This window comes from Tachyglossus aculeatus, chromosome 20 (assembly GCF_015852505.1).
Source record: "Tachyglossus aculeatus isolate mTacAcu1 chromosome 20, mTacAcu1.pri, whole genome shotgun sequence".
NCBI classification, from domain to species: domain Eukaryota; kingdom Metazoa; phylum Chordata; class Mammalia; order Monotremata; family Tachyglossidae; genus Tachyglossus; species Tachyglossus aculeatus.
Genome location: NC_052085.1, coordinates 26,792,879 through 26,809,979, shown reverse-complemented (window position 1 = coordinate 26,809,979; position 17,101 = coordinate 26,792,879). Strand labels below are relative to the sequence as shown.

Here is a 17,101-nt window from a genome sequence, read left to right as displayed (position 1 = left end):
GCGTTTGTGCCTATCCATAATTCCTGTTGGGTTTGGGGAGCTCGAGAACAGGTCAGAAATGGGCAGGGAAATGCAAGATAAGGTGGGGTCACCCTTTGGGAGGAAAAATGCAGGACAAGCATAGCAGAAAGACACAGGAGAACTTCACTGTCAATGGTTTCTTCTCTAAGTAGAAAGGGCCATTATAGCAATCAGATAGTATTTATTGAGTACCTACTTTATGTGGATTGCAGTGTTAATAATAATAGCATTTATTAATTTATTTAATATTTTATATAATTTATTTATGTTACTAGGTTACAAGGTGATCAGGTTGTCCCACGGGGGGCTCACAGTCTTCATCCCCATTTTACAGATGAAGGAACTGAGGCCCAGAGAAGTGAAGTGACTTGCCCAAAGTCACACAGCTGACAACTGGTGGAGCCGGGATTTGAACCCCTGACCTCTGACTCCAAAGCCCGGGCTCTTTCCACTGAGCCACACTTGGGAGAGTACTGTAAAAGATAATAGACCTGCACCCTGCCTTCGACACTTAATACAGTGCTTGGAATATGGTAAGCGCTTAACAAATGCCATAAAAATGGTGTTTACAAATTAGATCAAGCTGTTTATCAAACTGGAGGTGTGTCATTCATTCAATCAATCAACCAATCAATCAATCAATCCAATAAATACGATTGAGCACTTAAATAAATAAATATTTATTTAAAAATGCTTAAACAATAAATGCTTAAACAATAAATATTTATTGAGCGCTTTCTGTGTGCAGAGCACTGTACTAAGTGCTTGGGAAGTCCAAGTTGGCAACATATAGAGATGGTCCCTACCCAACAGTGGGCTCACAGCCTAGAGGGGGGAGACAGAGAACAAAACCAAACATATTAACAAAATAAAATAAATAGAATAGATATGTACAAGTAAAAATAAATAAATAAATAGAGTAATAAATATGTACAAACATATATACATATATACAGGTGCTGTGGGGAAGGGAAGGAGGTAAGTCAGTCAGTCAGTTGTATTTATTCCATAGCAACACAGCCATCGCGACAAACCTCATTCCTTAAGAAGCAACACGGCACAGTGGATAGAGCCCGGGGCTGGGAATCATGGGTTCTAATCCTGACTCCACCAATGGCCTGCTGTGTGACCTTAGACAAGTCACTTCACTTCTCCCTTCAAGGTCCTACTCTCCCTTCAAGGCCCTACTCTCCCTTCAAGGCCCTACTGAGAGCTCACCTCCTCCAGGAGGCCTTCCCAGACTGAGCCCCTTCCTTCCTCTCCCCCTCGTCCCCCTCTCCATCCCCCCATCTTACCTCCTTCCCTTCCCCACAGCACCTGTATATATGGATATATGTTTGTACATATTTATTACTCTATTTATTTATTTATTTGACTTGTACATATCTATTCTATTTATTTTATTTTGTTAGTATGTTTGGTTTTGTTCTCTGTCTCCCCCTTTTAGACTGTGAGCCCGCTGTTGGGTAGGGACCGTCTCTATATGTTGCCAACTTGGACTTCCCAAGCACTTAGTACAGTGCTCTGCACACAGTAAGCGCTCAATAAATACGATTGATTGATTGATTCTCTGTGCCTCAGTTACTTCACCTGTAAAACGGGATTGGGATTGTGATCCCCACCTGGGATAGGGATTGTGTCCAACCCGATTTGCCCGTATCCACCCCAGAGCGTAGTAAGCAGTGTGGCTCAGTGGAAAGAGCACGGGCTTGGGAGTCAGAGATTGTGGGTTCTAATCCCGACTCTGCCGCTTATCAGCTGTGTCACCCTGGGCAAGTCACTTCACTTCTCTGTGCCCGTTATCGAAAAGTAGGGGGCAAAATAGGTTAACAGGTGTAAATCGGGCGCAGGGTTTGAGAACCCAAGGTGGTGACGCAGTTAGGAAAAATGACTCGGAGACATGAGTTCAGATAGAGCATTCATTCATTCATTCAATCGTATTTATTGAGCGCTTACTGTGTGCAGAGCACTGGACTAAGCGCTTGGGAAGTACAAGTTGGCAACATATAGAGACGGTCCCTACCCAACAGTGGGCTCACAGTCTAGAGCAGTAAAGGTGGGAAGGTGCCCGTCCACCTCCCGAGAGAGGTACACGTGACAAACAGCCCCGGGTCCCATTCCCACTGTCCTTTTATTGAGTTACAGCAACGCGGGAGCGAGCAATGGGAACTTCAGGGAACCAACGAGGACCGACAGGATGGTTGTGAATTTTCCCTGGTTTCTGTTATCCCAGCCTTGTACAGACATGAGTTACCTGTTATAGGCCTTACACCCGAGAGAAGTACGCGTGACAAACAGCCCCGAGTCCCATTCCCACTGTCCTTTTATTGAGTTACAGCAACACAGGAGCGAGCAGTGGGAACTTCAGGGAACCAACGAGGACCGACAGGATGGTTGTGAATTTTCCCTAGTCTCTGTTATCACAGCCTTGTACAGACAGGAGTTACTTGTTATAGGCCTTACACCCGAGAGAGGTACGCGTGACAAACAGCCCCGAGTCCCATTCCCACTGTCCTTTTATTGAGTTACAACAACGTGGGAGCGAGCAACGGGAACTTCAGGGAACCAACGATGACCGGCAAGATGGTTGTGAATTTTCCCTGGTGTCTGTTATCCCAGCCTTGTACAGACAAGAGTTACTTGTTATAGGCCTTACACCCGAGAGAGGTACGCGGGACAAACAGCCCCGAGTCCCATTCCCACTGTCCTTTTATTGAGTTACAACAATGTGGGAGCGAGCAACGGGAACTTCAGGGAACCAACGATGACCGGCAAGATGGTTGTGAATTTTCCCTGGTCTCTGTTATCCCAGCCTTGTACAGACAAGAGTTACTTGCTGTAGGCCTTACACCCGAGAGAGGTACGCGTGACAAACAGCCCCGAGTCCCCTTCCCACTGTCCTTTTATTGAGTTACAGCAACGCGGGAGCGACCAGTGGGAACTTCAGGGAACCAACGAGGACCGACAGGATGGTTGTGAATTTTCCCTGGTTTCTGTTATCCCAGCCTTGTACAGACAAGAGTTACTTGTTATAGGCCTTACACCCGAGAGAGGTACGCGTGACAAACAGCCCCGAGTCCCATTCCCACTGTCCTTTTATTGAGTTACAACAATGTGGGAGCGAGCAACGGGAACTTCAGGGAACCAACGATGACCGGCAAGATGGTTGTGAGTTTTCCCTGGTCTCTGTTATCCCAGCCTTGTACAGACAAGAGTTACTTGCTATAGGCCTTACACCCGAGAGAGGTACGCGTGACAAACAGCCCCGAGTCCCCTTCCCACTGTCCTTTTATTGAGTTACAGCAACGCGGGAGCGACCAGTGGGAACTTCAGGGAACCAACGAGGACCGACAGGATGGTTGTGAATTTTCCCTGGTTTCTGTTATCCCAGCCTTGTACAGACAAGAGTTACTTGTTATAGGCCTTACACCCGAGAGAGGTACGCGTGACAAACAGCCCCGAGTCCCATTCCCACTGTCCTTTTATTGAGTTACAACAATGTGGGAGCGAGCAACGGGAACTTCAGGGAACCAACGATGACCGGCAAGATGGTTGTGAATTTTCCCTGGTCTCTGTTATCCCAGCCTTGTACAGACAAGAGTTACTTGTTATAGGCCTTACACCCGAGAGAGGTACGTGTGACAAACAGCCCCGAGTCCCGTTCCCACTGTCCTTTTATTGAGTTACGGCAACGCGGGAGCGAGAAATGGGAGCTTCAGGGAACCAACGAGGACCGACAGGATGGTTGTGAATTTTCCCTGGTTTCTGTTATCCCAGCCTTGTACAAACAAGAGTTACTTGTTATAGGCCTTACACCTGAGAGAGGTACGCGTGACAAACAGCTCCAAGTCCCGTTCCCACTGTCCTTTTATTGAGTTACAGCAACACGGGAGCGAGCAATGGGAACTTCAGGGAACCAACGAGGACCGACAGGATGGTTGTGAATTTTCCCTGGTTTCTGTTATCCCAGCCTTGTACAGACAAGAGTTACTTGTTATAGGCCTTACACCCAAGAGAGGTACGCGTGACAAACAGCCCCGAGTCCCGTTCCCACTGTCTTTTTATTGAGTCACAGCAACACGGGAGAGAGCAATGGGAATTTCAGGGAACCAATGATGACCAGCAAGATGGTTGTGAATTTTCCCTGATTTCTGTTATCCCAGCCTTGTACAGACAAGAGTTACTTGTTATAGGCCTTACAACCTCGCCGTTCAGATGGGAATTACTTGTTATCGGCCCTACGACCTTGCATAGACAAGTATTACTTGTTTACTGGCCTAGAACAGTGCTTTGCACATAGTAAGTGCTTAACAAATGCCATCATCATCATTATTATTATTATTATTAGTAGTAGTAGTAGTAGTAGTAGTAGTAGTAGTAGTAGTAGTACTAGTAGTATTGAAGACATTCTGTTGTTGAGCCTTGCATAAAATACAAAAAGGAGTTGCTCTCGGCCTGCACAAAATGTAGGCTTACTGTCGATATGCACAAAATGGAATCAGTCATGCCAAGTCCGCTGGCGGACAGCAGTGCCTCAGTTACCTCATCTGTAAAATGGGGATGAATCCCGTGAGCCCCACTGGGACAACCTGATTACCTCGTATCTACCCCAGTGCTTAGAACAGTGCTTGGAACATAATAAGCGCTAAACAAATACCATAATTATTATTCATTAAAACCGGCTCCGCCACTTGTCTGCTGTGTGGCCTTAGGCAAGTCACTTCACTTCTCTGTGCGTCAGTTACTTCATCTATAAGATTGAGGTTGAGACTGTGAGCCCCAGCTGGGACAGGGACTGTGTCCAACCCGATTTGCCTGTTTCCACCCTGAGCTTAGTACACCACTTGGCACATAGTAAGTGCTTAACAAATACCACAGTGATTATTATTAGGGTAATAATTATTAATCTATTTTATTAATGATGTGTGTCTATTTATTTTGATTCTATTGATGCTCATCTACTTGTTTTGTTTTGTGGTCTTTCTCCCCCTTCTAGACTGTGGGCCCGTTGTTGGGTAGGGATTGTCTCCATCTGTTGCCGCCCATGTGGGACAACCTGATTACCCTGTATCCCCCCCCAGCGCTTAGAACAGTGCTTGGCACATAGTAAGCGCTTAACAAAAGCCATCATTATTATTATTATTGCTATTACTTGTTTTGTTGTCTGTCTCCCCCCTCTAGACTGTGAGCCTGTTGTTGGGTAGGGATTGTCTTTATCTGTTGCCGAATTGTACTTTCCAAGCGCTTAGTACAGTGCTCTGCACCCAGTAAATGCTCAATAAATATGATTGAATGAATGAGAAGCAGTGGCTTAGTGGAAAGAGCCCTGGCTTGGGAGTCAGAGGTCGTGAGTTCTAATCCCGGCTCTGCCACTTGTCAGCTGTGTGACTTTGAGCAAGTCACTTCACGTCTCTGGGCCTCAGTGACCTCATCTGTAAAATGGGGATGAAGACTGTGAGCCCCATGGGGGACAACCTGATCACCTTGTAACCTCCCCAGCGCTTAGAACAGTGCTTGGCACATAGTAAGCGCTTAATAAATGCTATTATTATTATTATTATTATTATTATTATTATTATTATTATTATTATTATTATTATTATTATGGGTTCTAGTCCCGGCTCCGCCACTTGTCAGCTGTGTGATTTTGAGCAAGTCACTTCACTTCTCTGTGCCTCATTTCCCTCATCTGCAAAATGGGGGTGAAGACTGTGAGCCCCATGTGGGACAACCTGATTACCCTGTATCCCCCCCCAGCGCTTAGAACAGTGCTTGGCACATAGTAAGCGCTTAACAAAAGCCATCATTATTATTATTATTGCTATTACTTGTTTTGTTGTCTGTCTCCCCCCTCTAGACTGTGAGCCTGTTGTTGGGTAGGGATTGTCTTTATCTGTTGCCGAATTGTACTTTCCAAGCGCTGAATACAGTAATCTCAATAAATAAATAAATACTTATGAATGAATGAATGAATGAATGCCTCCAGGAGGCCTTCCCAGACTGAGCCCCCTCCTTCCTCTCCCCCTTCTCCCCTTCCCCATCTCCCCTACCTTATCTCCTTCCCCTCCCCACAGCACCTGTATATATGTATATATGTTTGTACGGATTTATTACTTTATTAATTTATTTTATTTGTACTTGTTTATTCTATTTATTTTATTTTGTTAATATGCTTTGTTTCGTTCTCTGCCCCCCCCCCCCCCACACACACCTTCTAGACTGTGAGCCCACTGTTGGGTAGGGACCGTCTCTAGATGTTGCCAACTTGGACTTCCCAAGCGCTTAGTCCAGTGCTCTGCACACAGTAAGCGCTCAATAAATACGATTGAATGAATGAATAGGAAGCGCTTAACAAAAGCCATCATTATTATTATTATTATCATGAATACTTGTTTGGCTATGAGCCCGTTGTTGGGTAGGGATTGTCTCCATTTGTTGCCGAATTGTACTTTCCAGGCGCTTAGTACAGTAAACTCAATAAATACGAATGAATGAGTGAGTGAATGAATGAATGAATGAATGAGTGAGTGAATGAATGAATGAATGAATGAATGAATGAATGGAGGGCTTGCAGTCTTAATCCTAAAACTTAATCCTTAATCCTTTTAGACTGTGAGCCCACTGTTGGGTAGGGACTGTCTCTATATGTTGCCAACTTGGACTTCCCAAGCGCTTAGTACAGTGCTCTGCACACAGTAAGCGCTCAATAAATACGATCGATTGAGTGAGTGAGTGAGTGAGTGAATGAATGAATGAATGAATGAATGAATGAATGAAAGGCCCAGGCCTTCCACGTGACTCCCCTGTGGCGCGAAACGCGCGGGCCATGGTGTGCGCATGCGCGTCCCGCCGGGCGGCGCGCGGGCCTGTTCCCGCCGTGCGGCCGCGCCATTGGCGGGCGGTTTGAACGCCGGAAGTGACGACAGGGGTCCGCGGCCTAGCTTCCGGCGAGGCGCCGGCGCTGCCGTTGGCCGCGGCCCAAATCCGGTGTGGCCCCGGCGCGGCGGTAAGAGGTCGCCGGGCGGCGCCTCCTCCCACCCCGCCATTCGAGCCCTATCGGGACTCCGGGGGGGTCGGGGGGGACGGCGGCTCTGTCGCGATAGGGCAGGAGGGCGGGGAGCATCCTTGTCCGGCCACCGGAAGTGCTCCCCCTCGCGCCGCGCTGCCTGTCGGGAAAATGGTCCCTCGTGCTGCTTGGCCTGGGGAGCCCGGCCTGCCCCAGCCCTGCCCCTCCTTCGATCGGTGCATTCATTCATGGTATTTACTGAGAGGTTCCATCGTATTTATTACTCTATGCACAGCACTGGACTATTTTATTATTTTATTTCTGTTTGTTTTATTTTGTTAGTATCTATTCTATTTATTTTATTTTGTTAGTATGTTTGGTTTTGTTCTCCGTCTCCCCCTTCTAGACTGTGAGCCCACTGTTGGGTAGGGACTGTCTCTAGATGTTGCCAATTTGTACTTCCCAAGCGCCTAGTACAGTGCTCTGCACACAGTAAGCGCTCAATAAATATGATTGATGATGATGATGATGATGATCTACTGAGCTCTTGGACAGGACGGTTCGGCCACAGGAGGCAATCCCAACCCAACAACGGGCCCACAGGCTAGAAGTGGGGGAGACAGCAAAATGTGCTGACTATGTACTGAGCGCTTTGGGAGAGTCTGTGCAATCATTCATTCATTGAATCGTATTTATTGAGCGCGTACTGTATGCGGAGCACTGTACTAAACGCTTGGACGGGACGGTTCGGTCACAGGAGGCAATCCCAACCCAACAACGGGCCCACAGGCCAGAAGGGGGGAGGCAGACGGCAAAATGTGCTTACTATGTACTGAGCGCTTGGGAGAGTATGTGCAATTATTCATTCATTGAATCGTATTTGGTGAGCGCTTACTGTATGCAGAGCACTGTACTAAGCGCTTGGACAGGACGGTTCGGTCACAGGAGGCAATCCCAACCCAACAAGGGGCCACAGGCCAGAAGCGGGGAGGCAGACGGCAAAATGTGCTATGTACTGAGCGCTTGGGAGAGTCTGTGCAATCATTCATTCATTGAATCGTATTTATTGAGCGCGTACTGTATGCGGAGCACTGTACTAAACGCTTGGACGGGACGGTTCGGTCGCAGGAGGCAATCCCAACCCAACAACGGGCCCACAGGCTAGAAGGGGGGAGGCAGATGGCAAAATGTGCTTACTATGTACTGAGCGCTTGGGAGAGTCTGTGCAATCATTCATTCATTGAATCGTATTTATTGAGCGCTTACTGTATGCGGAGCACTGTACTAAGCGCTTGGACAGGACGGTTCTGCCACAGGAGGCAATCCCAACCCAACAACGGGCCACAGGCCAGAAGCGGGGAGGCAGACGGCAAAATGTGCTATGTACTGAGCGCTTGGGAGAGTCTGTGCAATCATTCATTCATTGAATCGTATTTATTGAGTGCTTATTGTATGCGGAGCACTGTACTAAGCGCTTGGACAGGACGGTTCGGTCACAGGAGGCAATCCCAACCCAACAACGGGCCACAGGCCAGAAGCGGGGAGGCAGACGGCAAAATGTGCTATGTACTGAGCGCTTGGGAGAGTCTGTGCAATCATTCATTCATTGGATCGTATTTATTGAGCTCTTACTGTATGCGGAGCACTGTACTAAGCGCTTGGACAGGGCGTTAGGGGGGAGACAGACAACAAAATGTGCTTACTATGTGCAGAGCGCTGGACTGAGCGCTTGGGAGAGTCTGTTCATTCATTCATTCAATCGTATTGAGCGCTTACTGTATGCAGAGCACTGTACTAAGCGCTTGGACAGGATGTGAGCCCAATGTTGGGTAGGGACTGTCTCTATATGTTGCCAATTTGTACTTCCCAAGCGCATAGTACAGTGCTCTGCACGTAGTAAGCGCTCAATAAATATGATTGATTGACGGTTCGGCCACAGGAGGCAATCCCAACCCAACAACGGGCCCACAAGCTTGAAGAGGGGAGGCAGACAACAAAATGTGCTTACTGTGTACTGAGCGCTTGGGAGAGTCTGTTCAATCATTGATTTGTTAATTCATTCATTCCATCGTATTTATTGAGCGCTTACTGTATGCAGAGCACTGTACTGAGCGCTTGGACAGGACGGTTCGGCCGCAGAGACAATCCCAACCGAACGACGGGCCCACAGGCTAGAAGGGGGGAGACAGACGGCAAAATGTCCTTACTATGTGCAGAGCGCTGGACTGAGCACTTGGGAGAGTCCGTGCAATCATTCATTCATTGAATCGTATTTATTGAGCGCTTACTGTGTGCAGAGCGCTGGACTAAGCGCTTGGGAAGTACAAGTTGGCAACATATAGAGACGGTCCCTACCCAACAGTGGGCTCACAGTCTAAAACAGAGGTCATGGGTTCAAATTCTGGCTCCAGTTGTCAGCTGTGTGACCTTGGGCAAGTCACTTCACTTCTCTGGGCCTCAGTTCCCTCATCTGGAAAATGGGGATTAAGACTGTAAGCCCCCCATGGGACAACCTGATCACCTTGTAACTTCCCCAGTGCTTTGCACATAGTAAGCGCTTAATAAATGCCATTATTATTATTTATTATAAGGCAAGTTGCCAAGTCAGTATTACAGTCCTAGCCTCCCGACGCCCTGCCCTATGTCCTTTCCACTACACCTCAGTTTCCCCAAGATTTTGCCCCTTTTCCTACTCAGTTTTTATTTTAAGTCAGTTTGGACTCCTCCTTTTCCTTAATTGGCTTGAAACGCCGTTGCTCCGCATGAGCATAAAGGGAAGGGTATTATTTCACAGCCACCTGTGATCGGCTACATGATAGGCCTTTGTTGCTCTGTGTTGGCTTTTGTGAATAAAACGCTCTCTTTCGGTACAGAATTTGTATGGTCAACGAACGCAGAAATGAAAAGAAAGGTGGCTAAAGTTGGGAGATTGAGGCTTAGCCCCAACGAAGAAGCCTCACTCCTGAAGGAAGATTATGAAAGACGGAAAAAACTAAGACTGTTGCAGGTAAGGCCCCTTCTCAATCACTTGCGGACGTATTTGAGCTTCCAGAAATTGAAAAAGGTTCCGTTTTTAAAGCACTGTATGTAGAAAGTGTAAACTAGGCTTTTGGAAACAACCTGATTAAGGGCCCACTGTTCTAGTGTGCCCAGAAAATTCGGAATAATTTAAGCAGGCAGAAGCGAACAACTGCTGATTTCTACCCAAAGACTTCCACCATTAGCAAATATCATCACCCTATTTATCACGAAGGCTGGTGTTTCCTCATTCTCTGATCCCGTAGAAGCGAGAGAAACTGTGGGAGAAGAGCCTTGTTCACACCTCTCCTCATGAGTGTATTTGTACATATTTATAATAATAATGGCATCTATTAAGCACTTACAATGTGCAAAGCACTGTCCTAAGCACTGGGGAGGTCACAAGGTGATCAAGCTGTCCCACGTGGGGGCCACAGTCTATTTGTACAAGACATACTTGTCCATGTTTATTCTAATTATTTTATTTTGTTAATATGTTTTGTTTTGTTGTCTGTCTCCCCCTTCTAGACTGTGAGCCCGCTGTCGGGTAGGGACCGTCTCTAGATGTTGCCAACTGGGACTTCCCAAGCGCTTAGTACAGTGCTCTGCACACAGTAAGCGCTCAATAAATGCGATTGAATAAATGAATGAGTGTTGGGAGCTGCGGTGTGCTGCTTCTGGAGATGCCAGGTGGAGGGGGGTTGTCTTGTCTGGTTCCATGGAAAACACAACAAAAAATGGGCTTCGGTTGCAGCAGATAGATGTAAATTACACCTAAAAACAATTTACTGTTTGATACCGGAACAGATTATTGAGGAAGCGTGAGGGGCTTACCGTGGCATCTTATAGAATAATAAAGACGTAATAATAATAATAACTGTGGTATTTGTAAAGTTCTTGATTAGAATTAAGAATTAGAATCCTTATAGAATAATAAAGAAATAATAATAATAACTGTGGTATTTGTAAAGTTCTTAATTAGAACCCAAAGTCTCTGACTCCCAAGCTCATGCTTTTTCTACTAGGCCATGCTGGCTCCATGCGATGTAGTTGGCTCCCCGCAATCATTTCTTCATTCACGGTTCTCAGGGAATTTGTTCAACATTATCTCTCTCGGTTAAGAAAGGAGAATGAAACTCGCGTTTTTTTAATGCTCCACTCATAAAAGATCATTGGCACTTGCCATTTGAAGAGCCCTAGAAACCGCTTCCTGGGATTGTTTTCTTTTCATTTCTAGAAATGTTCTGCTTTGGACAAGTGGTGAGAGTTGCGGGGACTAGTCAAAAGAATAGGCTCGTATGGAGAGAGCGCAATTTGGGTGAATGCGATCGAGTTTCAAAATTGTTTCTCAAAAAATATTCAGGTTCAGCCAGTCACCCAGCCTGACCAATCCTATTTTGCTGTAGGTTAGAGAACAGGAAAGGTGCATCGCTTTTCAGATACGGCAAGAAGTAAAGCAGAGGAGAAATCAACACTTGAATCAGTTGGCGGCGGAACTGAAGGCAGAGTGGCACGAAGCAAAAAATCAGAAGATTAAAGATTTGGAAAAACTGTATCTTGCAAGTTTGAAAGCCGTGGGAGAGGGACACCGTCTCGCGAAGGAAAACGTAAGCGAGCCCTTCAATTTTGTTCTTATCAAATAATCGAATAACGTCGGAGTTGCAAGGGCTGCATAATGAGTTCCGAGGATGTGACCTCGGTGCAGTTTCGGTGCGGACAGTTGAATAGGCTGTAAACTACTCCTGTAGACTGAAAAAAGCCCGACGAGTCTGAGTGAGTCGTTCATGTTGGTTGGAGAGGATCGTGGGGAAAGTGGGTCGTCAAAAAGACACGTCTCGGTTATGGTGGGTCTAGGCATGGAGCCGTTGGCTGTTGTTAGAGCGTAAAGCTTTAGAATTAACAACCACTCTTGGAAAATCTGCAGTGCAGTAGTAGTAGTAGTTATCGAGTGCCCACTGTGTCGAGCCCTTGGGAAAGTACGGTAGAAGCGCTAGACGAGACCCTTGATCATAGGAGCTTACCCTAGTGTGTTCTTTTACTACCGACAGGCTTTATTAAGTTCCTCCAGTTGAACGTTGGGGCAGATATCAGACAGACTGGACGGAATTCCCGTTCCACACTGGGCTCATAATCTAAGGAAAGGCGGGAGACCAGGCATCATCTTCCCGTTTTAGAGATGAAGAAACCGAGGCCCAGGAAGATTCGCCCAAGGTCAGGTAGCAGCGGGAAAGTGGGGGAAGGAAGGACTAGAACTTCCCAGACAGACCCATGCTGTCAAGCGCTTAGTACAGTGCTCTGCACACAGTAAGCGCTCAATAAATACGATTGATGATGGTGATTAGGCCCCACTGCTCCAGTGATTTGAATGACACCATAGGGCCGAAAAATGGTAGGTACCCTAAGTGTGTTTCTTAGAATTTTTCAGATTTATCGGCAGCTCTGCGCTCTGTTCATCCACCTGCCAGCGTGCCTGAACCCTGCACACCACAGGACCCCCTAGGCATTTCTAGGGCGGAAAGAAGGGTGGAAGGGGGTTAGAGTGTGCCCGGGAGTCAAAATCCCAAAATGCTCTGTATTGGGCAGATACCTGCTTTCCCGGGGTGGGTCTCACAGTGGGCGACTTCAGTGTCTGTCTGTGTGCCAACAAGTGCTGTATTTGTTTCAGCACTAAGCATCGGGCATCCGAGGTCGTGGGTTCTAATCCTGACTCTGCCACGTGTCTGCTGTGTGACCATGGGCAAGTCACTTCTCTGAGCCTGAGTTCCCTCATCTGTAAAATGGGTATTAAAACTCCGAGCCCCATGTGGGACAACCTGATGGCCTTGTATCCCCTCAGCGCTTAGAACAGTGCTTTGCACGTAGTAAGCGCTTAGCAAATGCCATTATTATTATCCGCCGAGTAGATTTGGACCCAAAATAGGTTTATTTTTTCAATGAAAAATTTCAGAATTTATTTGCACGTTTCAGGCAACTCCAGAGGGTCGTTTTTATGAGTTTTAAGGCCCCAGCGAAAGTCATTCCTCCCCGTACTCTCCCAAATGCTTCGTACAGTGCTCCGTTAGGTGCTCAACAAATACTACCAATTGGTAGAAGAAATAAGAAGCACATTCATTAAAAACCCCACCACCATTGAAGTTACTTCTTATGGTTTGATTGGAGAACAGAAGAGAGTGTTTTAATATTGTCCTTTAGAATTGTATAAGTTGATATGTGGGTCTTGTTCCAGTCGTTTTAACAGGTAGAGAAGTGATGACCGAAGTTAAGGTCCTTCTGTCTTGGATAACAAGCAAGGCACCGTTCCACTGATTGTGTTTGGTTAAAAGTTTGGTCATAAGTAGAGAGTAATAAAGTGATGTTGAATCTTTAGGAGCCTGATTTTGTTGCTGTGGCAAAGCAAGCAGCAGAAAGGCAACAAAGAGCAGAGGAGAGACATAAAGAAGCTTTGAAAGAACAGAAAAAGCGAAAAGATAAACTCCTGAAAGAACGAACATGGTAAGGTGGTGTTTTTTCTGTGGAAGTTGCAGAATATATGAATGCAAAAGGGATGGAAATTTTTTATAATTCCAACTTAAGCAAGTTGCTTAGGATAAACATTTGGTAGGTGCACATTTTTTTCCTCCCAGAAAGCTTACTGGGTAGTTGTGATACGTGAATAATAATAATAATGATGGCATTTATTAAGCGCTTACTATGTGCAAAGCACTGTTCTAAGCGTGGGGGAGGTTGCAAGGTGATCAGGTTGGCCCCTGGGGGGCTCACAGTCTTAATCCCCATTTTACAGATGAGGTAACTGAGGCCCAGAGAAGTTAAGTGACTTGCCCAAAGTCACCCAGCTGACAGTTGGCAGAGCCGGAAATTGAACCCATGACCTCTGACTCCAAAACCCGGGCTCTTCCCACTGAGCCACGCTGCTTCTCGAAAACGTGAAGTTTTTCTCTAGTTTTGGTTGGAATGCAATCTGCTTTGCTAGTAATTATGCTATGTTTCAAAAACTTGTCTGACTGGGCTCATGCAAAAACCTAAAGTGGGAATAAGGTACAAAATGTTACCTATTTGAGCTGCTGCAATGGGCATGAAATTGTACCTTTTTAGGGTTTTTTGTTTCTTTGATTTAATGGTATTTAAGCGGTTACTGTGTGCCAGGCGTTCATTCATTCAGTCGTATTTATTGAGCGCTTACTGTGCAGAGCACCGTACTAAGCAGTGGGGTACATACAAACTAATCAGGTTGGAGGCAGTCCATGTCCCATATGGGTTCACAGTTTTAACCCTGATTTTACAGATGAATTAGCTAAGGCCCAGAGAAGTTGAGTGACCTTCCCAGTTTCACACAGCAGACAAGGAGCAGAGGCAAAATTAGAACTCACATCCTTCTGACACCCAGGCCATCCACCAGGCTATGCTGATTCTCAGGGATACTCTATCTTTTTTTGTTTATTTTTTTTGTTTTGTTTCCTTACGGTACTTTTAGTAACCTCTGGGGATATTTAAGCTTGTTCTGAAGATCAGGATTTTGTTTTAAAGTCTAGTACTAGGTTCTAGAGGAAGGTGAGCATAGGAGAGCCTGCCACCTGTTCTGAGTGATGTGGGTACAGTGCTGTTGAGGACAGAGTAAGAGAATCCCTTTGCACTTTTTCAGCTCATATTTTTGGACCTTTTTTACCTTTGCTTTTTGGCAGGGTACTTTATTACGAAAGGCACAGTTCATTTTACAGTGTCTCTCCTGTTCTCACTCCAGGCACGTACGAGCACGACAGAAAGCACTGCAGGTGGAGAAAGAGAGAGCTGAGAAAATCGCAAGTCTACCACCTCCTTCCCCTTATCCTTTTGAGGTGAGTTGGGTAGTTTTCAGCGTTCAAAAACTAAAATGAGCAGGAAGAGGGATACGGGGAGAACCTGGTGCCCTCTCCCACTCTCTAGAAGCGAAGAAGAAGGAGAGAGACAGCATGCTCAGGCTGGCAGCTGGTGCCAGGAGACAAAGGGTTGGGTCCTTTTTGGTCCTACTTCTTCCGAGCTGCTCTGAGGACTTGGTGCTATACCACTGATGGCTCCTGGGATAAGCTGCCCTAAGCATTCCTTGCAATTCCCCCGAGTCCGAAAGGGATTGGGAACTTTTTCTTGAAGGTAGTGATAAGGCCTAGAAAGTTGTTGGTGAATTTTTGTAATGTGGGGTGTCGATCGTCCAAATATTGCCTCCGTGGTGCAGCTGGGCCTATTGACCTAAACCGTCACGGAGCAATTCAGGGGAGCCTTTGACTAGAGCTCAGGACTCTTTAATTTCCCTGTTTCCATAGCGGCAGCGTAGAATTTGTGCGTTTTTTTGAGTTAGGCGAGTTGAGGGTCACCCTGGAGTACTCGGAGACTCTTTGTAAATCCCTAATGATGAGGGCGTTGACCTCTGGCTTTTGTGGAAGTCATAGTACCAGATGAAAATTAGGTCACTCTTTGTTTAGTACGGTCCTGTTACGGAGAGGAAACTTACATTCTTCTGAGTTAGTTTTCACATCTCTGCCTAACCCTAACCAGCTCCTAGTTAGGAAGTTTTGCAGCTGCTTCCTAACATTTGGGCGAGGTGGTTGATTAAATTGTAATGTATTCATTTTGGGTATTTTAATGCTAAAATATTAAGTATTTCAAGGAAATGATACCATCCTAATTATGTATTCCTAAAATGATACAAAATAAGGTTCACAGCAGGTAATCTCCCTCATTAAGTTCAGCAGTGGGAATTGAGTGTTTTCTAGCCTATAATCGGTCTTTTAAATGTTCATTTTAATTCATTCATAACAATTAGTTTAATACATGGTCAGAGATTCTTGTAACTAACATTATAATGTTGATCGTCTAAAATAATTTTCCTTTCCTTGGGGGGCATCTGGAGAAAAGTAAAATCTTAACTCATTTATGAAGTTTAAATGGAACTTCGAAGAATCTGAATTTGTCAGCATCGCTGTTGTGGAAACAGGACACCTCATGTTGGAAATATAAATACGCACAGTGTTTCTGCTGACTCGTTTCTTCGGGGATTTAACTAGTATTGCCTGGAAGCTTGTACTTTGTGGACGCACTGAAGAGGCAAAAATCAACCGATTCTCTTTCTCCTTTGGCATTGGGCTCATTTCCAGATCTGTTTTTTACCCTGTGCCTGAGTTTTCCTTCCTGTTTAAGTTGTTCCATCTTCTCCCTGCCTTTTTCATGAAAACTGGGTGTTGATCTGTCTTTTCCTTTTCACCATTCTGTCAGGCAGGGCCATGTTGAGTTGGAATTGCTTCTTTTGCCTGCAAATAGAAAGAGATACAAGAAGGGAAGTAGTAGTAATTGTGTTTTTTAAGCACTTACTGTGAAAGAATGTACAAGTGGGAAGTAGACCTGACACTTCTGCTCCTTGGAGGCTCATATCTTCCTCAGTGCTTGACACAGAGTAAGTGCTTAACAAATACCACTGTTAGTAGTAGTAGTGATTATTATTGCCTAAAAATGATTAGAGGAGGAGACTGGTGACACACATAAGGAGAGATGAGGCCAAACAGCACAATTGGAAAGCCTTAAAATATTACGAACGGTAAAAGTGTGGTGATGTTTCCTTAGTGTGCGGTGGTTCGATCTACTAAATCCCATCTGCTATTGTAGAGAGCATGTGCTTTGGGAGCTATTTTTCCATTTTTGTCAGTGGCTTAGTGCAGCAAACACCATACACGCAAAATGGTTCATTGGCGATTTGGCCTTGAGGAGTGTCGTGTTTTCGTACCCCTCCCTATTGATGTTTTTGGCTCTACTGGTTTCATAAACCAGTCAGAATGTAATTTTTCCATCTGAATAAAAATGACAAGAATAGTCAAGATGAGGGAGTGAGCATGATTTTTTTTTCCCTGCGGTAGTCGGATGCTGTTGGCAGATATTCATCTTACTGACTTTAAAGCTTGTAGAACACAAACTTTTTGAATACGTCCTTAAGAACAAGTAAACTGATCATTTTAGATGATGTTTTGCAGTGTTACAATTACCTAAATGAAAGCGGCCCATTGGTGATAGAGTGTGCTCTTCATTGTTCCAGTA

At 45.6% G+C, this 17,101-nt stretch overlaps 1 protein-coding gene across 2 annotated transcripts in view; it reads left to right on the top strand.

Annotated features, from left to right (window-relative positions):
* Positions 1–17,101, top strand: part of CEP295 (centrosomal protein 295) — a 125,273-nt gene that overhangs the window by 80,228 nt on the left and 27,944 nt on the right. For both annotated transcript variants that reach the window (XM_038762101.1, XM_038762100.1), the window contains 4 exons: positions 9,901–10,034; positions 11,452–11,652; positions 13,413–13,537; positions 14,784–14,877. In XM_038762101.1, the coding sequence (XP_038618029.1) occupies positions 9,927–10,034; positions 11,452–11,652; positions 13,413–13,537; positions 14,784–14,877 (528 nt within the window). In that variant the 5' untranslated portion in view covers positions 9,901–9,926. The remainder of the gene's footprint in view (positions 1–9,900; positions 10,035–11,451; positions 11,653–13,412; positions 13,538–14,783; positions 14,878–17,101) is intronic.